Below are 24,704 nucleotides of genomic sequence, written 5' to 3'. Positions count from 1 at the left end.
TCATGGTGGCCGCTTGTGCTTCAGAGCACAGTTTAACCTCATGCAGCAGGCTAAGCTCTCTCTGTGAGTTCCTGCCTCTGCTCGTATATGAAGTCTCCCATATTGGCAGCTCAGGGAATATATTATACTTTAGTTATATTCATTAATACTTGTAAGTTTAAATTATCCACATCTGCATTATTTGGATTACAGGCCATTTAGTGAAATACTCATTTGAGTTGAAGATGGCTTCCCCATCACTTCAAGGCTACTTTAATTTTATTTTCTCTCTCCCTCTCTTGAGATAAGGTCTCACTATGTAGCCCTGCAATGTAGACCAGGCTAGCCTTGAACTTATAGCTCTGCCTGCCATGCCTCATCCCCACTCAGAGTGCAGGAGTCTGGGGCTAAAGGCTGTGCCACAAAACCCAGTGCATCTAGGCTTTTGCAGGAGGGTTTGGAGTTCCAGGCAAGGCAGATTTACCAGTGAATAATACAATAAATATAAATAAGTAAAAGGTGCATTTTAGTTTCAACATAGCTATAGTGATGTTTTTCTTTTTTGTTGTTCTAGCTTCTAATTTGGGGGATAATTTAAAAAATTATTCCATTTTCCTTACTGCTTCCAAAAACATGACAGAATTCAATAATACTTGTTTTCCAAAACTGAATGTCAGTTGATGTCTGTTTAAATACTCAGCACAGTTTCTATGGAAAGTTTTGCTTTAAAAATGACCTAATAAAACAATTGGTCAAGATTTAATAACTATGTTAAGTCCCTTGCAGGCTAGCATCCTGTTATAGTGCATTCTCAGCCTGCTACCCGGATGAAATGGTCAGGACTGACTGATTCTCCAGGAAACAGTGTGTGTCCTGGTACAGGGGAAGTTGTGTTTGTTATAAACCTTTGTTTACTTTATATACAAAACACACCTACTGGATTTCATGGCAGTAGAAAGTGGCCCCACACCCTACAGGTCTCTGCTTTGTAGCACTGCCATAAGTTATTTGCCCACATGGCCACGTCTGTTTTGTGATGGTTTGGAGAAGAGCTTATGATTGAAAGCTAACCGAGGCAGTAGGATGAGAACAACTGCAGAGCATCAGTGAAGGAATCTCTGGCTCTTAGGAATGAAAGATATGCCTTTACCATATTAGGGACCATATGAAAGTAGAAGGAAAATGGCAGTAAGGTAGAGGACTTGGGGCTGTGAAGTACAACAGGAGTTCTCTGTTAAACTGCATTTGCTATTACAGCTGTCAGAAACATCAGCATTGGCTTCTCTGTATACATCATTATCCATTAAAGTAGTGTGGTAATGAGCAACCTTAAATTTTGTATTAAATTTAAGAAATATAGCGTTCAGCCAGGCGTGGTGGTGCACACCTTTAATCCCAGCACTCAGGAGGCAGAGGCAGGCAGATTTCTGAGTTAAAGGCCAGCCTGGTCTACAAAGTGAGTTCTAGGACAGCCAGAGCTATACAGAGAAACCCTGTCTCAAAAAAAACAAATATACACACACACACACACACACACACACACACATATATATGTGTATATATATATATATATATATATATATATATATATATATATATACATACATATATATGTATGTATGTATATATACATATACACACACATATCTATACCTATATCTATATCTATATATACACACACATAAAGCCTTTTAATTTCTCATCTATCCCCATTTTTCATGAGGTCAAGAATATGCCAAATCTTTTGAGATACTTCACTTAGAATATTAAGAAGCATGGGAGAGCTGGGCATGGTAGTGCACACCTTTAATCCCATCACTTGGGAGGCAGAGGCAGGCAGATTTCTGAATTCAAGGCCAGCCTGGTCTACAGAGTGAGTTCCAGGACAGTCAGGGCTATACAGAGAAATCCTGTCTCGGAAAAAAAAACAAAAAACAAAAAACCAAACCAAACCAAAACAAAACAAAACAAAACAAAAAACAAACAAACAAACAAAAAAAAAACAAAAGAAAAAAAAGAAGCATGGGAAACTAGAAGAGTTTTAGACATTCGTCTAGAGGAAAGAAGATGTTTTACTTCAACTCATTACACTTGAACATAACAAACAGTAGGGTACTCAGCACCTATAAGCTTCTGAAGCAGGCGTGCATCATCTGGCTTGTTGATTAGCTGTTCCCTTTCAGTGTGTCTGTACCACTTTCCATGAATAATGCATGGACATTTCTGTCCTGCAATTTCCAGTAAGCCCTAGCTAACAAGGGCGGATAGACTGCTTTCACTGATGAAAAGCAGATTTGATGATGCTTCTTTGAGGCATGAGTGAGATGATTTTCTGCTAATTATTGTAATTAATTTAATAATTCCAAAACTTAGCAGTCCTTTGGTAAGTAGGATGTGTCTTGTAAGAATAAGATAACTGAAATTGGAAAGCAGAGCCAACAGTTTCTCTCTAGATTGTGGGATGTGGTGGCAGCTACTTTCTATCCTTTGTTCCTAATAATACTAAAGATGATAAATACATCTGTGAGAGACCACTATGTGTGCTAAGAGTATTTCATAATTCAGAACAGTGAAAACATATTAAAAACCAGGACATAAAATAGATTATTTTGAAATTTTTACCTTCATGAGAAAAAGGGATAGACCTACATCCTGTCTCACAACTGAAGTAGATCCTAGATGGCTGAAATGTAAAAACAATTATGTGTAAAGTAGACGAAAAATACTAGAGAGTGCCACCCTTCTTCTGTGGGAATTGTGTGTAGATGAAGCCCAGAATCCCCCAAATTACAAATTTGGTTATGTCAAGAACTTAATCGTGGTAAAATATTACATATGCAAACTTAGAACCCTGGTAAACTCTCACTAGAATCCATATTCTGAAAAGAAAAGGTGAATGGTACCCAGTAAAAAGAGCCAGAAGGTGTGAGTAGAGAGGGTTCACACAAGATACAATAAGAATAGTTCCTGTGCACCCCACTGTCTGCTTCTGTGAGAGAACACTGGGATGGCTGAAGAGCTGTACCACTATTTATTGCAGGAATGGTTTGGTTATAAACATTTCCTAATATAGATAGCTGTAGTAACTAAGGTCTGCTGGGCCTTTCCTATGATGTCAAGCCTGTTTTCAGCTCTTCTTGTCTCCCTCAGAAGTCCTTTACTAGGATCTATTGTTTTTCCCATGAAATAGGTGAGGGGAGCAGAGGAGAGAGGTGAGAATTGTGAACTTGGCCAAAGCTTAAGCTAGTTGTGAGCCAGTACTGGAACTGAGGCTTCGAGAATGCAGGTCCACCATTGCCTTTCAGTAACTGTGCTCCTAGGGAGGGTAAAGTGGACTTTAATCACTGACATCAAGACACAAGACTGTGGAGAAAAGCAAGTGAAAGTACTAAATGGTGGTTCTGTTTAGATTTTAAGATATTAACCTTATGTGCAAGTATATAAAGATAGTTGCATGAATATTATGCAAATTCATAAAATGGGGGGATCAATGTCTAACTGATCCGGACAAATGTCCTGGGGAAGTTGATGGACAGAGGAGCCACATGCAAAGTCTTTTATAATATTCTCTGGATTGTTCTTAAGACTTTTGCACTTTACAGGAACTGAGAGTACTGTAGCTGTTGTTCTGTGGTATGATGCTCCCACAGTGTAGAAAACGTCCTGAGTTCAATCCCCAGCATCATAAGAAATCAAAAATGTAGACAAGAGGATCTAAGGAAAACAAACTTCTGCATAGCTGTCTGTAAAGCAGCTACATTGTCCCAAGGATGTAAGTGCTAAAGTGTGTCTGCTGCGAGAAGTATGCAGCTGTATAGGACTGTAGGATTTTAGGCTTTCAAGGAATTGTAGAAATTTTCTAGTATGTAGCTATCAAGACAGATTCTTTGATATACAGATTGCTAATAAGAAAAAGTAGATTAGAAGAGGTTTCTGTGGCTCTCTGATTTACTGTGGCTTGTTAGAGCTTACAGAACATGCAGGTTTTCCATAGTAATCTGAATTTCAAGCTTTTCTGCTCTTCTGTATGAACAGCTATCTATGAACAATTTGTTCCTGGAGGGTGCTGGGATTCCAAAGCCATGGCTCTCATACTTGGTCCTCTCAGTAGAGAGCAGCTTCTAGCAAGTGTGATTTGGGAATATGAGTTGTTTGCTTCCCTGTCTATCTTTAACTTGGAGTTGCTTGCTTGTAGCTAGAAGTAAATATTGTATCTAAAGTTATCTTGTATCTGGCCTATCCTATAACTCACTAGAACATGAGATAAAACATTTATAAGAAATGCAGTGAAAAACATATATGAAATTAAAAATATGCAGGAGGAAAACATGCTCAGCGAAGAATGCGTTAGAAGGCTTTAAAAATTTTTAAAAATGTGTTTTTTTTTTCAGTAAGTAGTAATTCAGTAAAATGTGACATATAGTAAGGTGATATAACTCTAGTCTCAGTTTTTGACTTGTGGCTTTGTCTGTTCATCATCAGGATGTGACCAGCAGTTCTGAAGTAGTGCTTGGTCTGCATTTGTCCCTGGAAGAACTCTACACACAGAACCTCCTTCAGAGACAGCATGCTGGCTCTCCTCCCACAGACATGAGGCCAGCACCCACCTCTGGTTTCCCCATCAGTGACTACACAACTACAAATGCTGTTGAACAAAAATACGAATGTGCAAACCCAGTAGCGTGGCCTCACTCGCAGTTACCAAGTAGCCTAAGCACCTCCGAGCTTGCTCCTGCACTGCCTGCTGTGGCTCAGAAGGTACCATCCTGCGGCTAGGACCTGGTGTCTTGACGAGGGAGAGGATGGGAAGGGGAGAGAGAGGATTTCCATCCCAAGGCCCTCCTCGTGTGGGATGAGTGCTTGTCTGACTGAGAGGTGACCTACGAACTTGATTGATTGTGGGTTCTTGCTAAATCACAACTCGGGAGGGAGCATGTGCAATGTTGAAATGACTGCTCCAAAGTCTAGTTTTCTTCCCATGTGACTTTCTCTTTTCTTTCTTCTGGGGTTCTAAGTATTTAACTGACCAGAGCTCTCTGGCATCTGATGCTGAGTCTGTCAACTTGCAGAGTATGTCCCAGGAAGCTTTTGAGAGGACCGTTACTATAGCAAAAGGCAGCTCCAGCCTAGGTAAGTTCCCCGCCTTCCACACAGCACTGCTCTTCAGTCTGAGAGAGGACAGTGGGCGTCACCTTACGCAGTGTTGCCCCTTAGTCCATGAGAGGACAGAGAGTTTCAGCACCAGTTTTAGCTGCAGAGAAAAGATGCTAGAAGTGTTCTTCTTGTTTCTTTTTATGCACACATATTTTTTCCCTGAAGTGGGAACAGGTTTATTTATTTATTTCATACCAGCTTACATCCCTTATTCTCTTATTTCTGGGTTTTCAAAAACCTCACTTACATTCAAGTAAAAGTTATATGAATTGTGTGTGTGTGTAAAGTAGCAAATCAGAAAAGGAATTCTTAGAAAATGAGAAGTTGTCAATTGGAATTCTAAGTTCTTTGGAAAAGTAAATTACTACTTTCTTTGAATAATGTTAGCTATGTGAGAGTCAGATTGTATTTACTCTTTCATTCACTGGAGGTGTTAGGAAGACTAACACCTGCCAGGTGTGCCACTACATAAATGCAGGTTTTCATAGTCTGCATTTGTCCCTGAAAGAACTCGACACACAGAACCCCTGCAGAGATAGTCCTCTGCCATTCATAACAGGCTTTGGCTGGTTCATAATCACAAACCACTTTCTGAGGAGAGAGCCCTGATGGCAGTAGGTACAGCTGCTGGGACAGAGCCTTAACCATTGCCACGCTGAGCAAGGCAGCCTCTCTGCTGCTCCTGACTGATGGAGGATGATTCGTTAGAGCCTCAGAATGCCCACATGTAACCCAATTGTTAGTTCATATCAAAGACTGTCTTCCTGCAGTGACCAACCAACGAACACCCTTTACACTAGTATCCTGGGTGTGGCCCTGGTTTCTTGTTGAACTTGAAACTCAGAAGAGACATTCCCAGAACCCCAGACTCTCCTATATGCTGTTCTGTTTGGTGGTGGCTGGATACCTACCCGTACCCACCAAAAGGAGAATTGTAGGATAGGATGTAGTGGTGGTTTGAATATGCTTAGCTCATGGGAAGCAACATTATTAGGCGGTTTGGCCTTGGAGTAGGTGTGGCCTTGTTTGAGGAAGTGTGTCACTGTGGGGTTGAGCTTGGATGTCCTACACTCAAGCTCCATCCAGGACAGAAGAGAGTGCCTTCCCCTGAGTCTTCTCCTGGCTTGCCTTGGCATCACTATGCAGAACTCTTGGCTCCTCCAGGACCATGTCTGTGTGCATGCTGCTGTGCTTCCTACAATGGCAGTAAAGGAGTAAACAAGCCTCTGGAACTCTAAGCCAGTCGCATTAAAGGTTGTCCTTTAGAAGGGTTGCCCTGGACGTTGTGTCTCTGCACAGCTACAAAACCCTAACTAAGACAGACATGTACTGCTGTAACTATACATAATTGCACATTCAAAGAAGAAAAAATATTTCATAAATCACATAATTGTATTTATCTTAGCCATAAAGTACATGTAATATTAGATAGTTATATAAACCACATATCAAACATGTATACTATATATACATATAATCAATATTCGTATCAATATTTATTTATATTACATATGCAATATGTAATGTTTATTATATTCATGGATCTTAAGACAAGGCTTGTAGCATCTCTGCAGCTCCGTGCACTGCCCAGCAGTGTCCATTGCAGCTGCCCGGTGGAGCTCCCAGAGCCAGGTCGTTCTGTGCTCACTTTGTCCAGGATTAATGAGGATTCTCAGTAAGTTCTATGCCTCCTGCTTTGGGATTTGGCAGATGTAAGATTCCCCATTCATGCATCAGATTCAGATGGTGCTGTGTATTGTGGGACTCTGAGGAGGGATAATGGAATATATGTAGCATGTTGACTTTTACAGAGATGTTTAGGACTTTACATTGTCAGACAACTCACAGTTCACAGTAGAAGAATGCCATTTAGAAAATTCTATGGAAATGTTTCTATTCCAGCACCAAACAATTGCTGTGCTCTTCTCTGGGGCTCATTGCACAGAGACAACATAGTATCCCTCCTTCCCTCCGCACTCAGGGGGATGATCTGTCCCTGTTAACCTTCATGTTCTCTGTATGAGGAGCATCGCAGGTGTAATGTGTCCGTGTTTTTAGTTTGTTATATGGCGATTGGCCTCCTCTTAGGTTTATGTTTTTGCTCTAGTTACTACAAGTAAGTGGGGTCATACAGGACTTAACTTTTTGCAACTATTTTATATAGCAGAATGTCTTTAAATCTCCTGTAGAACACATCAGAAATTTCCTTCTTTTTAGAATAAATACTATTCTATTGTAAGTGAACGTTACCTTTTCTTATCTACTGATAGACATTTGAAGTGCTTTCATGCAAGTGTTTAAGTTTTGAGTTAGTTAAGATCTTGTAAAAACAGTAAGGGTTAAAAGTATTCTTTATCATATCTGGAAAACTATTAAAACTTCAGTAGCTTGATTTTAAAATTAAAATATAAAATATCCCTCAATTATGAATGTAAGAGCAGTGTTGATAGAGGAAATCACAGCTTGTGCCACAATTTCTGAGTGATGGTGCCTTTCTGTTGAGCTAGAATTTATTTATTTCATTATTGATTTTGCCTCATTTTCAGAATTAGTCTACATATCTACTGTATCTTTATAAACTTAGACCCTGATTGTTGGATACTTTTGTACTCAGCAAAGTTCCTCATATGGCTGTGCTCATCCTAAGACCTGTGAGTCACACTTGGCTCTATGCAGCTGTAAACAGTTAGGATCACAGCACAGTGCTGTGATCTCAACGTTGGGAGCTATTCCACTGCACCTTTTTGACCTGAAGGTTTTGTTCTTGAGTGTGAGCTCTGTAGAAGATGTCATGTCTATTTTGTTGAGAAAATTTCTCTTAATATTTCATTTAACTGAGATAGTCAGTGTTCAGATTTCTGCATACAAACATGTAAAGAAACCTTGGAAAAGGCCATTTAAAGAAAATCTCTGTTAACACAAATATTAAATTAATTCAGTATGTATAAGTAAGATTTAGTGTGGAAAGGTGCTTTCACTATAACCTAAAGCAACAAAAAGCATGATACTAATATAAGAAATCTCCTGTTGATATTCTTCTGGTGAGTGGACAGTCATCATTTGCAGTCTGTCCTCAGCCTGTCTGAGGTGTGCAGTCTTCATTTTCTGAGACAACAGAAACAAATCATTTATAAATGGCAAGTTCCAGTAAAGGCTCTTACCACCAATTAATTTCGCTTTCATGAAACATTTTTTGTTGTTGCAGTTTTTGATATTGTTGTTTGGGGACAGGGTCTAAATATGTTTCTCACGCTGCCCTCAAATAAATGATTGGAATTGCAAGAATGTGCCACCATGCCCAGTAGAGTTGTTCTTTAGCCTTTTCGAGTTTACAGTGTGTGTGATTTTTGGTAGATCATAAGCTGATTTGCTAACTTTGTTGTATTTGGGCTTGAAAAAAAAAACAGTTTAAGGGACTGAAAATGAAAGGGAGATGCTGTATTTCCTTCATTGGCAAGTTATTGAAACATAGACTCCTAGATTTGTCTAGTAGTATTCAGCAATTAAGATCTGGAGTCAGGACTCAGGTCTTCCTGTTGCTTGTTCTTACAAACAGGGCTTTCAGAGTAACAGCATTATGACTGCTGCAGTAAAAATCTGCATTGGAAGCTAAGCTACGATTTGAGCTTGCTTTGGAGAGCAGTGTTCTTTGGCTTGAATAGAGGTACATTGTAAATCTATCTTATGTGGTGTTTTTGGAGACAGGATATTGCTTCGTAATTCAGGCTGTCCTGGAACTGCCCAGACTGGCCTCAGATCTGCATCCATCTTCCCTTCTTAGTCTTTCATGTGCTGAGACAACAGGCATAAGTCACCACTTTGAGCATTGTCCATCTGTCTGTCTGTCTGTCTGTCTGCCTGCCTGCCTGTCTGTTGGCTATCTTTTTGTATTACATTTACTTTCTAATTCAATAGCCAATTCTTTCTTGTTACTTTTTCCTTTATTATTATGTCACACATGTACACAGGACCCTATCAGTCTGTCTCTTCCTCCCCTGAATGCCATTCGCCGCGTCTCCTTCCCAATACATGCTGCTGCCATTGCTGCTGGCACCTCCTCCTCTTCCTCTCACTGAGTTCAGTTAGTGCTGCCACTATGTACCCAGGTGTAGGGTTAGCCACTGAATCATGGGGAACCTACCAGTGGGAACACCAGCAAAGAAGAATTGATCCTCATTTCCCAGATGCTGGCAATTGCTAGCAGCTCCACATTAAGAGGTAAGGCCTTGTGAAGACCATCCCCATCTATCCCAGGATTTTGGCTGTCTGGCTGGACTTATACAGGTAGCCACAATTGCTGTGAGCTCACATGTGGCATGTCATGGCATGTCCATAAGACAGCATTTCATAGCGTTCCTCTGTAGCTTTCAGCTCTTAAATTATGTCTGCTTCTTCTTCTGCCAACTCTGAGACTGGATGGCAGGAGTAGTTGACAAACATGCTGAACACTGAGTCTCTTTCTCATCATTTAACCAGCTAAGCATCTCTGAATTAACTACTGCCCCCTGCAAAAAGAAGCTTCTCTGACAAAGACGGAGAATAGCCAAGGTCTGAGCATGAATCTCAATATTAAGAAGGCAATTTAAAATCACGACCTTTGAGGAAAATAGCAATAGAGGTTCTTTCCTGGGCCCATGCCTTCCCCATGGCTTCTGACCAAGTTTACAGTACCAGTCATGAAATCCACCCCACTCCACCCCAAAACATGCCACTATTATACCAGTTGGCATATTGCTTGACAGGGTGGTATTGTAGCATGAAGGGTCTGCTGCTGGTACAATGAAAGCTTGCCAGCAGAGAAGTACTGGTCAGTTTGATATTGTTTTCTTTGTGTCCTGCAGCTGAAGTGTGTGTTGTCTTCACCAATAGGGTCTTACTAAGTAATTATAGTGGGTAACCAAGGTCAATGTCCATAGCTTATGCTGTTTTAGAGACTTCTGGGGTCTATCTGAACAGTAACTGGTAGGAAAGTATCTCATCACTTGCACTGTACTTACCTTTAATAACGCGTATCTTCTGATGCAAGTATTGTCCACTCATTGCAGGGCAATTTCTTTAGAACTTTACTTTAGTTATATTTTAAAATTAGCTTTCTATCTAGTGAGCTTCTCTAAGACCTGCTGATGCCTGTGGTTTGGCTAAATCCACATACTACCAGCTTTGTGGCTTTGAATCTAGTAGTGCTTGTTTTATGAAATTTGGTGTATGTATGTTTAGAACTATAGTGTCCTCTTGATGGGTTGTTGTTCTGATTATGAAGTAACCTTCCTTATTTCTTCTGACTAGTTTTTGTTTTGAATTCTATTTTATCAGATATTGAAATAGTTAACACCTGTTTGCTTCTTGGTTATATTTGTTAGGAATAGCTTTTTCCATCTTTTTATTCAAAGGTGATATAAATATTTAGAGTTGAGCTATGTTCTTGAAGGCAGAAGAAAAAATAAATTCTGCTCTATTTTCTAATCTAATTCAATAATCTGTACTTTTGTTATTGGGAAAGTTGAGACTATTAGTGTTTAGACTTGATATTGAAAGAACTGTTTCAGTGACCATCTGCTCTGGGGCGTTTACTCAGCTCCCCTTTTATTAACTGTCCAGGTATTGTTTATTTATTCCTTTTGACATCTTTGATGTTTATTCTGTTCTTGAGATGGAAATTTTCTTTCCAGCATCCCCATTAGAGCTGGGTTCATGTTCTTAAATTCCTTCGTGTATCTCTGTCATGGAAAGTTTTTATTTATCTTTCAATTTTAATAGGTAGGTTTCTTTCTGAGTATAATGGTCTGTGTTAGCAGTTAATAGTTTTGCAGAGCTTAAAATATATATTTCCAGGTTCTTCTGGCTTTAACTATTTCTTTCAGATAATCTGGCGTTACCTTATTATGTTTGTGTTTATAAATGACGTGACCTTTCTCTCTTGCAGTTTTCAATACCCTTTGCTGTCTGTTCTTAGCATTTTTTAAAATTTATTACGTATTTTCCTCAATTACATTTCCAATGCTATCCCAAAAGTCCCCCATACCCTCCCACCCACTTCCCTACCCACCCATTCCCATTTTTTTGGCCCTGGCGTTCCCCTGTACTGGGGCATATAAAGTTTGCAAGTCCAATGGGCCTCTCTTTCCAGTGATGGCCGACTAGGCCATCTTTTGATACATATGCAGCTAGAGTCAAGAGCTCCAGGGTACTGCTTAGTTCATATTGTTGTTCCACCTATAGGGTTGCAGATCCCTTTAGCTCCTTGGGTACTTTCTCTAGCTCCTCCATTGGGGGCCCTGTGATCCATCCAATAGCTGACTGTGAGCATCCACTTCTGTGTTTGCTAGGCCCTGGCATAGTCTCACAAGAGACAGCTCTATCTGGGTCCTTTCAGCAAAATCTTGCTAGTGTATGCAATGGTGTCAGCGTTTGGAAGCTGATTATGGGGTGGATCCCTGGATATGGCAGTCTCTAGATGGTCCATCCTTTTGTCCCAGCTCCAAACTTTGTCTCTGTAACTCCTTCCATGGGTGTTTTGTTCCCAGTTCTAAGAAGGGGCACAGTGTCCACACTTTGGTCTTCGTTCTTCTAGAGTTTCATGCGTTTAGCAAATTGTATCTTATATCTTGGGTATCCTAAGTTTTGGGCTAATATCCACTTATCAGTGAGTACATATTGTGTGAGTTCCTTTGTGATTGGGTTACCTCACTCAGGATGATGCCCTCCAGGTCCATCCATTTGTCTAGGAATTTCATAAATTCATTCTTTTTAATAGCTGAGTAGTACTCCATTGTGTAAATGTACCACATTTTCTGTATCCATTCCTCTGTTGAGGGGCATCTGGGTTCTTTCCAGCTTCTGGCTATTATAAATAAGGCTGCTATGAACATAGTGGAGCATGTGTCCTTCATACCGGTTGGGACATCTTCTTGATATATGCCCAGAAGAGGTATTGCGGGATTCTCTGGTAGTACTATGTCCAATTTTCTAAGGAACCGCCAGACTGATTTCCAGAGTGGTTGTAAAAGCCTGCAATCCTACCAACAATGGAGGAGTGTTCCTCTTCCTCCACATCCTCACCAGCATCTGCTGTCACCTGAATTTTTGATCTTAGCCATTCTGACTGGTGTGAGGTGGAATCTCAGGGTTGTTTTGATTTGCATTTCCCTGATGATTAAGGATGTTGAACATTTTTTCAGGTGTTTCTCTGCCATTCCTCAGGTGAGAATTCTTTGTTCAGTTCTGAGCCCCATTTTTTTTCCTTAATATCTCTTTTTTTTCCATTTTTTATTAGGTATTTAGCTCATTTACATTTCCAATGCTATACCAAAAGTCCCCCATACCCACCCACCCCCAATCCCCTACCCACCCACTCCCCCTTTTTGGCCCTGGCGTTCCCCTGTACTGGGGCATATAAAGTTTGCGTGTCCAATGGGCCTCTCTTTCCAGTGATGGCCGACTAGGCCATCTTTTGATACATATGCAGCTAGAGTCAAGAGCTCCGGGGTACTGGTTAGTTCATAATGTTGTTCCGCCTATAGGGTTGCAGATCCCTTTAGCTCTTTGGCTACTTTCTCTAGCTCCTCCATTGGGAGCCCTGTGATCGATCCATCCATTAGCTGACTGTGAGCATCCACTTCTGTGTTTGCTAGGCCTCGGCATAGTCTCACAAGAGACAGCTACATCTGGGTCCTTTCGATAAAATCTTGCTAGTGTATGCAATGGTGTCAGCGTTTGGATGCTGATTATGGGGTGGATCCCTGGATATGGAAGTCTCTACATGGTCCATCCTTTCATCTCAGCTCCAAACTTTGTCTCTGTAACTCCTTCCAAGGGTGTTTTGTTCCCACTTCTAAGGAGGGGCATAGTGTCCACACTTCAGTCTTCATTTTTCTTGAGTTTCATGTGTTTAGGAAATTGTATCTTATATCTTGGGCATCCTAGGTTTTGGGCTAATATCCACTTATCAGTGAGTACATATTGTGTGAGTTCCTTTGTGAATGTGTTATCTCACTCAGGATGATGCCCTCCAGGTCCATCCATTTGGCTCGGAATTCGTAAATTCATTCTTTTTAATAGCTGAGTAGTACTCCATTGTGTAGATGTACCACATTTTCTGTATCTATTCCTCTGTTGAGGGGCATCTGGGTTCTTTCCAGCTTCTGGCTATTATAAATAAGGCTGCTATGAACATAGTGGAGCATGTGTCCTTCTTACCAGTTGGGGCATCTTCTGGATATATGCCCAGGAGAGGTATTGCTGGATCCTCTGGTAGTACTATGTCCAATTTCCTGAGGAACCGCCAGACTGATTTCCAGAGTGGTTGTACAAGCCTGCAATCCCACCAACAATGGAGGAGTGTTCCTCTTTCTCCACATCCACGCCAGCATCTGCTGTCACCTGAATTTTTGATCTTAGCCATTCTGACTGGTGTGAGGTGGAATCTCAGGGTTGTTTTGATTTGCATTTCCCTGATGATTAAGGATGTTGAACATTTTTTCAGGTGTTTCTCTGCCATTCCTCAGGTGAGAATTCTTTGTTCAGTTCTGAGCCCCATTTTTTAATGGGGTTATTTGATTTTCTGAAGTCCACCTTCTTGAGTTCTTTATATATGTTGGATATTAGTCCCCTATGTGATTTAGGATAGGTAAAGATCCTTTCCCAATCTGTTGGTGATCTTTTTGTCTTATTGACGGTGTCTTTTGCCTTGCAGAAGCTTTGCAGTTTCATGAGGTCCCATTTGTCAATTCTCGATCTTACAGCACAAGCCATTGCTGTTCTATTCAGGAATTTTCCCCCTGTACCCATATCTTCAAGGCTTTTCCCTACTTTCTCCTCTATAAGTTTCAGTGTCTCTGGTTTTATGTGAAGTTCCTTGATCCACTTAGATTTGACCTTAGTACAAGGAGATAGGTATGAATCGATTCGCATTCTTCTACATGATAACAACCAGTTGTGCCAGCACCAATTGTTGAAAATGCTGTCTTTCTTCCACTGGATGGTTTTAGCTCCCTTGTCGAAGATCAAGTGACCATAGGTGTGTGGGTTCATTTCTGGGTCTTCAATTCTATTCCATTGGTCTACTTGTCTGTCAGTATACCAGTACCATGCAGTTTTTATCACAATTGCTCTGTAGTAAAGCTTTAGGTCAGGGATGGTAATTCCACCAGAGGTTCTTTTATCCTTGAGAAGAGTTTTTGCTATCCTAGGTTTTTTGTTATTCCAGATGAATTTGCAGATTGCTCTTTGTAATTCGTTGAAGAATTGAGTTGGAATTTTGATGGGGATTGCATTGAATCTGTAGATTGCTTTTGGCAAGATAGCCATTTGGAAAGATCTCCCATGCTCATGGATTGGCAGGATCAACATTGTTCTTAGCATTTTAACTATAAGATACTAGATTGCTCCTATCCAGACCCGTCTGTGGTATCGGGATACAAATATTACTGGGAACATTCTCAAAATTGTTTTAAAAATATATGAATTAGTATAGGTGAAACTCATATTTAGATAGATATTAAAATTATGATATAATGAATAATGATAAAAATAAAATAATGTACTTTTGTCAAGGTTTGTGTATAAAAAAACTCATTATGGTGTGATTTATACCTGTAATTACAGTGCTTGGGAGACAGAGGCAAGAATATTGCAGCAAATTCAAGGTTACCTTACTTAGAGAGTTCTATATAGAAAGTTTCTGGCTACTCAGGATTGTCCCTGTCTAGACATAGAACAAAAACCAAAACAAAACAAAAACCAGGCAGGAGGTGGCACATGTCTTTAGTCCTACCACTTCAGAGGCAGAGGCAGCAGGATCTGAGTTCTAGGCCAGCTTGGTCTACAGGCCAATATCTACTACAGTCAGGGCTACATAGAGAAATCTTGTCTAGAAAACAGCCAGAACAAGGACAAGCACCAGGTATTGTGGCTCCTGCCTTTAATCCCATCATGCTAATCCCAGTACTTGGGAGGCAAAGGGAGTAAGATCTGAGCTTGAAGCTAGGTTATTCTGCTCAGTGATTTTGAGGCCTGCCACAGCTGCATAGTGAAATCTTGAAATAGCAGCAATAACAACAACAACAAAACCAAAACTAAAAATAATAACACAACAACAACAAAAACCTCAACAAGAAAAAAAAGGAACAAGAAAAAAACTTGATAGCTTTATATCTCTTCATGTTGTGTTTATTCATATACTCTTATTGGAAAAAAATATTAAACTGCCCCTAGAAGCATTGAGGTGTGGCTGCTGTGTCCCATGTGCATCAGGAAGTAGCAGAGAGGAGAGAGGCTGTGTCTACATTCAGTGTTCTGACCTATGAACATCTGAAAGATTACTAGTCTAACATTCTCTGAAAAAAGCAATCCTGAGATGACCTCAAGTCCTGAGCCAGGCAGGCCCAGGCTGGGTCCCAGGACAGGGAGCAAGCCAGAGCCTAGAAGAACCCTTTTTGGGACCATGAGTGGGACTGGATGTACATGGTTTGAAATTTACAAGGAACCAGTAGAAAGGTTTTTTTTTAAGTTACAAATTTGCTTAAGTGAAGGATGCTCTATTGAAATATTTTAAATATAAATTTACAGGTTTAATATGTAAATAGGGTGCTGATAAGCTGTTAAGGTAACAGTAATTCAAACAGCTTACATTGAATGGCTGCTTTGGAGAAAGTGATGCCAAAACATAACAATGTATAAGTTGTGTTAGAGCATATTCCAGGGAGAGTGTCAGGTAAAGTGAAAAGGGGGAGAAAGTCATTGTGTTATGAAAGAAGGCAGCAATAGCTGGAATTCAAGGGCCAAGGAGTATGCAAGTAAAAAAGAAAGGGCCTAAGTTTCATGGAGTGCTGGTCTAGTATGTTCTCTGTACTGAGCCTGAGAGATATGCTGTATATTAGAAAAGTGTTGAGGATTTCATGTAAAGGTCACGTAGGATATAATTTGTCTCATTTGAATTGCCTTTCTACTGAGTATAGTGAATTACAGGGCACAATATCAGAAGGCAAGCGAACAGTTACAGGGCTGCAAAATTATAAGCAAAGGATGCTGTAGGCTTGGTCCAGGCTTTATTTAGAAGTGGAGAAGAGCAAGCAGATTGCAGGTAATGTTTAAAGATAGAAATGATAGGTCTTGGTAATGTGTTAAATCTAGGGGAGACATGTCTGATAGTAGCCAAAATAGTTTCGGGACTGGGGAGACGGTTCAACTGGTGAAACGCTGAAACACTGACCAGTCAAGTGGGAGGGACTGAAGTGAAATCGTTAGGACCTATATTACAATCCAGATTGGGTGTGACACAGTTTAATTCCAGCTATGATGAGATGGACGATGGAAATGAGCAGACACCTGCCCGTTATAGCCAGCTAGCCTATTTCCAGACCAAGGATTTGTCTCAATCAAAATGTAGAAGATGCCTGAGGAACATCACTCGAAGTTGCCCTCTATCATCCACACACACTTGTATAGACATGCACCCGGAGTTACACAGGCACACGCACACGCGCACGCATGTACACACAATGACGCCAGTGTGTTTCTCTTTGAACAAAGGAGGGTACTATGATAGGATGGTAATGTCTCTTTATCGAGAAGGGGAATACTGTTGAAATTCGAGGAAGTGAAGAACTAGAAGTCATATAACATTATAATGATGGAGATTCCATCTCTTGTCTGATATGAAGTCCAGGGAACTTGTAAAGAAGGTATCAGATGCCCATATTTGGAACTGATTAGAGTTCAGAAACAGAAACTGTAATAGGTGAGAATTACACTTCTGTTGATTTGAGTCAGTGGACAACATTCAAATGTCGTGTGTGCTCTGCTCTGGGGGTCAAGACTTTATCGCACACTGCAGGCTGTTAGGAGTTCTGTTCTCTATGCTGTCCATCTTAAGCAACCGGTGTTAAGATTTAGCACATAGCAGCTCCCTGCTGTAGCGCTAGAGTTGAATGAGGTGCCTAGAAATGAAGTAGTAACTACCATCTTAGGGTATCCATTTGGAGTCCTGTCAATTTGATACATGTGTAAGACATGAACTGCTGTTAGAGAACTCCTCTGATAATATATGGTATTTTCTTCTTAAAAATTAATTTATTTTTATTTTTATACATTGGTGGTTTTTCCTGCATGTGTATCTATGTGAGGCTGTCAGATCTTAGAGTTGGACAGTTGTGAGGTGCTGAGAATGTAACCTGGGTCCTCAGGAAAAACAATCAGCGCTCTAACCACTGAGCTATTCCTCCGGCCTTATATATATGGTGGTTTACAAGAGCTTATATCTGGAAAGGTGGACCAGGTCAAATGAACTAAATTATATATATTTTACAGAGTCAAGTGTTTTAATCTGCTATGTGTTAAATATGGAATATTTAACCTTTACACTATTTGACAGAGGTCTTAAATCTCTTAAAAAGATTTTATTGTGGGCCAGACAGATGACTGATGTAAAATGTAAAAATGTCTGCCCTGGAAGCTTGATAACCTAAGTCCGGTGCCCAGAAGCCGTGCTGGAGAAAGAGAAATGGACAAAACTGTGGTCTTCTGGAGTCCACATGAGCTCCATGGCACATTCACGCATATACCACACAGGCACAGCTATGACTGACAATAAATGTAAAGTATTTCCTTAGAAAGACTACTTTGTAACTAAAAGCATGACTCCTGTCCTCTACAAATCTATAAGTAGATGTTGAAGTGCAGAGGGTTTGACAACGCTATCTGTGGTCCTTTTCGGCATCTCTTTGTCCCCGTAGGTATGACAGTAAGTGCCAATAAAGATGGCCTGGGAGTGATTGTGCGGAGCATCATTCATGGGGGCGCCATTAGTCGTGATGGCCGGATTGCTGTGGGCGACTGCATTTTGTCCATTAATGAAGAATCCACCATCAGTCTAACCAATGCCCAGGCACGGGCCATGCTCAGAAGACATTCTCTAATTGGACCTGATATCAAGTAAGTGTTATCTGGACCAGTTTGTCTTCGGAAATTCATGAGTTTTACCTCCTTAATAAGAATATTTTTCTTTTCTTCCCATGTAAATTATTCCATGCTTTATTTCTGGTTTCTTGATCCCGGATAAAGTTTGTGTGTGACACTTGAATTTTGCTAGCAGTACACTATCATGTTTGATCTGGTGCTTTGCTAAGAACCGTGGTGTGAGAGACATCCTGTGTTCCATACATCTCATAATCTCACACAGTCTCATGGTGGCTACAGCCCTCAGTATAAAGAATCATGTATCTTCCCGTGAATCCTAGAACCACAGTTCTCTGAAGTGCCAGGTGTAACGAAGGCTAAAGAGCACAAGGCCTGCCTGAACGACACTTACCCACATAAATTGCAGGTCAGGCTTTATCAAACTCACCAATGTGGATATCTCCTTTGATATTCATCATTGATTATTTGTGCTTGTTGTACTAGGGATCAACACATAAATCAGAGCTCAGGAAGATTGCTTACCTTACATTGGTAGTGATTACTAGTATGGGGTTATTTTTCTGTAATATTTTGCACATGGCATTCCTCTGCAGAATGTGCACTTGGAGCATTCTGACCACATGGTTTCTATGCTGCCATTCATAAGCAGTGAGCGTGTCTGTTGTGAGTGACTCCTGCTGTCAGACACAGAAAGGCTGTTGCTCAGGTAGAAACGTCACGCACACTGTCGTAGCCCACATGCCATTTTGACTCTGTAGTAGACCAGATCTTCAGATCATAGAGATATTTCTTAATTATCTTTTAATAAGAGTACAGGGGAACATCATTTTAAAATTTCTTCCTTGTACTTCACAAATGGAACAGCTTTTCAGTTCATTTCTTCTTGCTTGTGGCCAGCCCTCCTTTTGCCCAAAGGAACAGATCACATGGAAATAGTTTGTGGCAGGATATTTAGCTTACACGATTGGGTGTGTTATGAAATGCAGATGGCCTGGTGATTGAACACTCAGTTGTTGTTCACCCAGTCTGTTGGGCACTTGAAGCATCAGCTTCCATACCCCATCCCCAGCAATAACTGCAGAAATTCAGCAGTGTCTCCAGAGTGTAGGTCCTGCATGGAGTTAATGCCAGAGAAGGTTTGAGTGGACCTAAAGTCAGAACATCTCTTCTCATATTCCTGAATCATTTGTATTGTGTCTCTACTTTTCCTCTTCACTTGTCAATCAAGCCAGAAACCCCAAACCCCGAGAGAGGATCAATTGCCTTATAACTCTGAAAGATAACTAGAGGGCTAACTTGCTAAGCATGGCTATCACATCTCATAAGTCAAAGCACATTGTGACATTGACATGTAAAACAGAGGGAAGAAAAAGCTGCCTTCTTCTAAAATTAACCAGTCATAGTTTGTCTTTCTCATACACATACAAACAAAATCACTATTTGTTGTGCACTAGTCAGTTTTACACATACACATATCAGTCTTTCATATACACATACTAGTCAGTCTTTCTCACATATCCATGACAGTCTTTCATACAGATATAATAGTCTCTATGCACATGAGAGTAAGTCTTTTACACACACACACACACCAGCATACACATAAAAAACACCAGTTTTTCTTAAAGGCCCACTCATGCTGATTCAGGTAGCTGTAAATGGACTTACTGAGAAGATGGTTGGAATTTAGTTTATTTTCCCAGTCTTTTTTTCAGAAGCAGAACACATTATATAAACCACATTTAGTGGGGCTGCTGAGCAATGTGTTCTGGGTTTTCTCTGAAGTATTTTTGGCCATTTCCCCTTTCTGTCACTTCCATTTCATAAAGCAGAGGTTTAGAATTGCCCTGAGGTCACTGTTGTCATTCTTCCAGAGGGAAGTGCAGCTATACCTTTATTCTGAGTAAAACCATACCACCAGCCCTGACCCATTCAGCTGTGTACTTATGGCTTGGCTCTAAGTTCTATCCAGTCACTTTTCCTATATTGCTTATTAATGGGGAGCGCTGGAAGCTATTAAAAAAATCCTCACAGATTCTGACTCAGCTACGGAACTGATTGGCCATAGGGAAGGGATTGCTTGTTGAGACAGTATGTGTGTGTGCTCCTTTCTCTGCCATTCAGGATAGACAGCTGGGAAGGTTGTGTGTATTCGTGCATGCCTAAGGGATGGATTGAGTCTGCAGAGTTCAAGAACAGCCAGTTAAGTTCCAGGCCTCCTTGTTTCCTGTGCAAAGCCAGATGTGAGCCCTCAACAGAATGCACTCTGTTCCTTTTCACTGTACCTTGCCAGGAGCTAGTACATATTACTGTAATAATAGCCAGGGTTTTGTGCTTAGCAGCAGCTGCTTATAACATCTGCCAGATAATTACTGAGCTGAATCAGAATTCACCTGCCTTAACCCAACGTGTGGGATGAATTCCTGATCAAGGAATAAAAGATTGATTGCAGTTACATTTTTCCAGGCTTGTTAATAATCACCGCTATAGACGCCAGGAAAGAGCAGATGCTTTTCTGGGGGAGGTGTAGATGCGAGGGAGGTGGAGAGGGGGAAATATCCAGGAGCACCCACTTTTAACTACATATGTATGCGTCTCACATTCAGCATAAGACATTGACATTTGTTAACACCATTGTAAAAAGACGCTGCGGCGTATGCTTCCCATTCTAGATTCTCTGCAGCACCTGCTGACGATCGGGCCCCCTTTTATGTGTGAGTATTGGTGACTCAAAAGCTCATTATGGTGGTGTGTTACAACTTGTCTGTGAAAACCATTTCATGCTTTTGTAACATCCCAGATCCAGATCAGATTCAGTGTGTACAGTTTGGCTGTTTTCTTCATTTATAAGAATGTCATTTCCAGCAGAGCTATGCAGTTGCTACATTTTCGCATTGCAATAATGGTTGTAAACTCATTTGGAAATCCTTTTTTTGTCAGCCACTAAGCTTCCAGGCTCCTTTGTGAGACTGATTCTGTGTGCATGTTCAGGCGTGACCCCTGGATTAGCAGCTGTTATCACATGTCAGCATCACTAAAGCGAATCTCTTTTCTTCCACTGCGTGTGTAACCAGAGGTTAGATTACATAGAAGGTTTTGATGCAGTTCCCAGATAATCTGCTTCCCTGTGCTTCTGCAGCTTGTCATTCAGCCTTGGCGGGTTCTGCCTCATACGGAGCTTCTATGGGCTGTGTGATTGGCCATGGGCTGCAACTGCCCTGCATGTGCTGTTGCATTGTGGGACACCTCTTCTGATGACCACTGTCAATGTTGGTTGGGACAAATACCATGGAAGCGACTTTCTCTGTTCTTTTCCCTGGCCAACAAAATATCAAACAAATATTTATAAAGCCTTCATTTATTATCCTCTGATGGAAGTAAATCAGCAAGTACAGAACAACTCCTGGATCCTGGTCAGGGCTTCAAGATCCTAATAAATCAGGCGAGGCTTTTTATTAGTATTATTGCATTCCTGACATACCTTGTCTATATATTTTCTCTTGGTTTTAACTCAAGGGTTGATTAATATGAGTTCTCTCAAATTTAGTTTTTCTAAAGATCTTTCAAAAATTATGTTTTCTAAAATCCTGTTACCATTTTAGATTTTATATTCATTTTTATATTTTAGTATTATATAGAAATATATAATTACATGGTTTGACTCATGAAATTTGAGTGGATAACAGCAAATCTACTATTCAGTATTTTTGTAACACATTAAAGGTTTTACTTGTTTGTTTGTTTGTTTGTTTGTTTTAATAAATGAATACATTAAGCTGGGCCAGTGAAAGAAATGCTTTCACTGTGCCTAGTGAAATTTCTATAACCACTCTTTTCTGCTCAAAGTTTGGTCCTGGAGGTAGAATTGTCTCAAGGAGATTCCTGGGGGGTTGAGTGGGTTTTTTTGGTGGGCTCCTGTACTGCAGCCAGCTGTGTTCTGAGAGAATCCTGCCTGCCTCACTGTCTGGTGGCATGTTGCTAATGACTGCCTAATAAATGATGACATGCTTGTGGTTGAAACATTCAAGGTTCAGCAGTGTTGTCTTGCCTCAGAGCACCTCAAACCCATGAAGTTGCACGTAGAAGACATGAAAGACTGAATGCCTCTGACTCAATGTCAGGATCTTTTGAACTCATCTTAGTGGATGTATTCTATTTTAAGAGTCTCTGTGATTGCTATATTGAACATGTTGTATACATCCTCTCTTGACTAGTTGCACAAACATGTCTTCTATCCTACTGACTTCAAGAATAGTATTTCCCTGAGTATTTACTAATTTGAGGATATTGACCAACCTATTAATAAATTTTATCAGTGGTGCAACTAGCCTTCCAGAATAGCAGTAAGTAGGAGCTTGGCTGCATTGATTTCTAAGCTCATGACTGTATTCCATGTCCAGTGTAATGGCTCCCACATGGTGAACACTCAGTTGCTACTTGTTGAACTTACTAGTTTTATTTCAAGTGTAAGCAGCTTTCTATGAGGAAAATAAAAGTAAAATAAGCTGCTACACATTAGTGAATCTTTCCTTAAACAAGGATTTTAGCAACACTGTTAACAACAATAAGTTCCAGATATTTAGTGTTTAATAAAGTACATGTAATTTATTTCTACTAGGGAATCTAAATAGTTTATGACAAAATATTATTACAATGGATATTTATTTACTTATATATTTATTTACTTACATGTTCATTTTATGGTACTAGTGACAAACCTAGTCCCCAGGCATGGTAAGAAAACATTCTGCAATTGAGGTATAACCTTAGTCCCATTCATTCATTCATTCAGTCACTCAACTTCCTTCATTCACTCATCCAGCCATTTATCATTGTAGTAAAAAAGAACAAACCCAGAACTTTCCCATGTGAGCACTCTGCTAGTCACCTGCCTCTCCAGCTCTCCTACTGAATTTTCACACCTCCAAATCTCAAAAATGTTACAGCAACTTACTTGTTTGGAGAAACAAATGATTCTACTTCCCCATTAGTACTTTCCCAGTAGCATTTACAATTTTTATTTCAGTGGTTGTGTTTGCCCATAGAGTATTTTGTCTTGAAATTTGGATTGTATGTTGAATATGCTCATTCTCCATACCATAAGAAGTGCAGACACTAGTGGGCAGACTTGAGTGGGCAGACTTGAGTGGGCAGACACTAGTGGGCAGACTTGAGTGGGCAGACATGAGTGGGCAGACTTGAGTGGGCAGACACGAGTGGGCAGACTTGAGTGGGCAGACTTGAGTGGGCAGACACTAGTGGGCAGACATGAGTGGGCAGACTTGAGTGGGCAGACACGAGTGGGCAGACACTAGTGGGCAGACATGAGTGGGCAGACTTGAGTGGGCAGACTTGAGTGGGCAGACTTGAGTGGGCAGACATGAGTGGGCAGACTTGAGTGGGCAGACTTGAGTGGGCAGACACTAGTGGGCAGACATGAGTGGGCAGACATGAGTGGGCAGACACTAGTGGGCAGACATGAGTGGGCAGACTTGAGTGGGCAGACTTGAGTGGGCAGACATGAGTGGGCAGACACTAGTGGGCAGACATGAGTGGGCAGACATGAGTGGGCAGACATGAGTGGGCAGACACTAGTGGGCAGACATGAGTGGGCAGACATGAGTGGGCAGACTTGAGTGGGAAGACTTGAGTGGGCAGACATGAGTGGGCAGACACTAGTGGGCAGACATGAGTGGGCAGACATGAGTGGGCAGACATGAGTGGGCAGACTTGAGTGGGCAGACACTAGTGGGCAGACATGAGTGGGCAGACACTAGTGGGCAGACTTGAGTGGGCAGACATGAGTGGGCAGACTTGAGTGGGCAGACATGAGTGGGCAGACATGAGTGGGCAGACATGAGTGGGCAGACTTGAGTGGGCAGACTTGAGTGGGCAGACATGAGTGGGCAGACATGAGTGGGCAGACTTGAGTGGGCAGACACTAGTGGGCAGACTTGAGTGGGCAGACATGAGTGGGCAGACTTGAGTGGGCAGACACTAGTGGGCAGACATGAGTGGGCAGACACTAGTGGGCAGACATGAGTGGGCAGACATGAGTGGGCAGACATGAGTGGGCAGTAGGAACTTACTGTGTTTGAGGGGCTTTCCTGACAGGCAGACTCTCTTCGCTTTGTTGTCATGGACTATGTTTATTCCCAGAATTACTTACGTGCCTGCAGAACATTTGGAAGAGTTCAGAGTAAGTTTTGGTCAACAAGCTGGAGGAATAATGGCACTGGATATTTTTTCTTCATACACTGGCAGGTGAGTCGATAGATAAGTCCATAAATGATATAGAATAGTATAAAAACTAAGTCTCCCTTTGTCTCAGTTATTCAAGTAATTATCATTTGGAATTGAAAATTTGTGATATATATAAATATTCAGTTCAATAAATTAAAATAATCTTTCATCCACCTTCTCTATAGTACTTTTAACATTAAGATTTTATAATTCTCCCTAGTTATTATTACTATTTCATTAATTACCTAGACAGCACATTTTCCATGGTTATATATAGTACTTTTACTTTTCCTAGAAATATCAAACAATTCAATCAAAAACATTTTTAACAAATATATTTATTCTCTTTGGAGACTCGTAGGCTCAGAATCTTAGTATATAGGGATATTAGGAAATGGTGTTTACTTTTTAAG

General features: G+C 40.8%; 1 protein-coding gene and 1 non-coding gene across 12 annotated transcripts in view; both read left to right on the top strand.

Annotated features, from left to right (window-relative positions):
- Positions 1-24,704, top strand: part of Mpdz (multiple PDZ domain crumbs cell polarity complex component) — a 164,399-nt gene that overhangs the window by 89,159 nt on the left and 50,536 nt on the right. For 6 of the 11 annotated variants that reach the window (NM_001305284.1, XM_006537644.4, XM_006537647.4 and 3 more), the window contains 5 exons: positions 4,462-4,737; positions 4,995-5,109; positions 17,865-18,063; positions 20,721-20,762; positions 24,208-24,312. In NM_001305284.1, coding sequence (NP_001292213.1) covers positions 4,462-4,737; positions 4,995-5,109; positions 17,865-18,063; positions 20,721-20,762; positions 24,208-24,312 — 737 coding nt within the window. The remainder of the gene's footprint in view (positions 1-4,461; positions 4,738-4,994; positions 5,110-17,864; positions 18,064-20,720; positions 20,763-24,207; positions 24,313-24,704) is intronic. The other 5 variants (XM_006537649.4, XM_006537643.4, NM_001305286.1 and 2 more) reach the window with 3 other exon arrangements.
- On the top strand, positions 15,335-15,465 carry Gm25803. The gene has a single exon (XR_003955506.1). It is a non-coding gene; the product is annotated as a small nucleolar RNA SNORA17 (small nucleolar RNA).

This window comes from Mus musculus, chromosome 4 (genome assembly GCF_000001635.26).
Source record: "Mus musculus strain C57BL/6J chromosome 4, GRCm38.p6 C57BL/6J".
Classification (NCBI taxonomy): Eukaryota; Metazoa; Chordata; class Mammalia; order Rodentia; family Muridae; genus Mus; species Mus musculus.
Note: the sequence above shows the minus strand (reverse complement) of the source record. Positions and strands in the feature narration are given on the sequence as shown.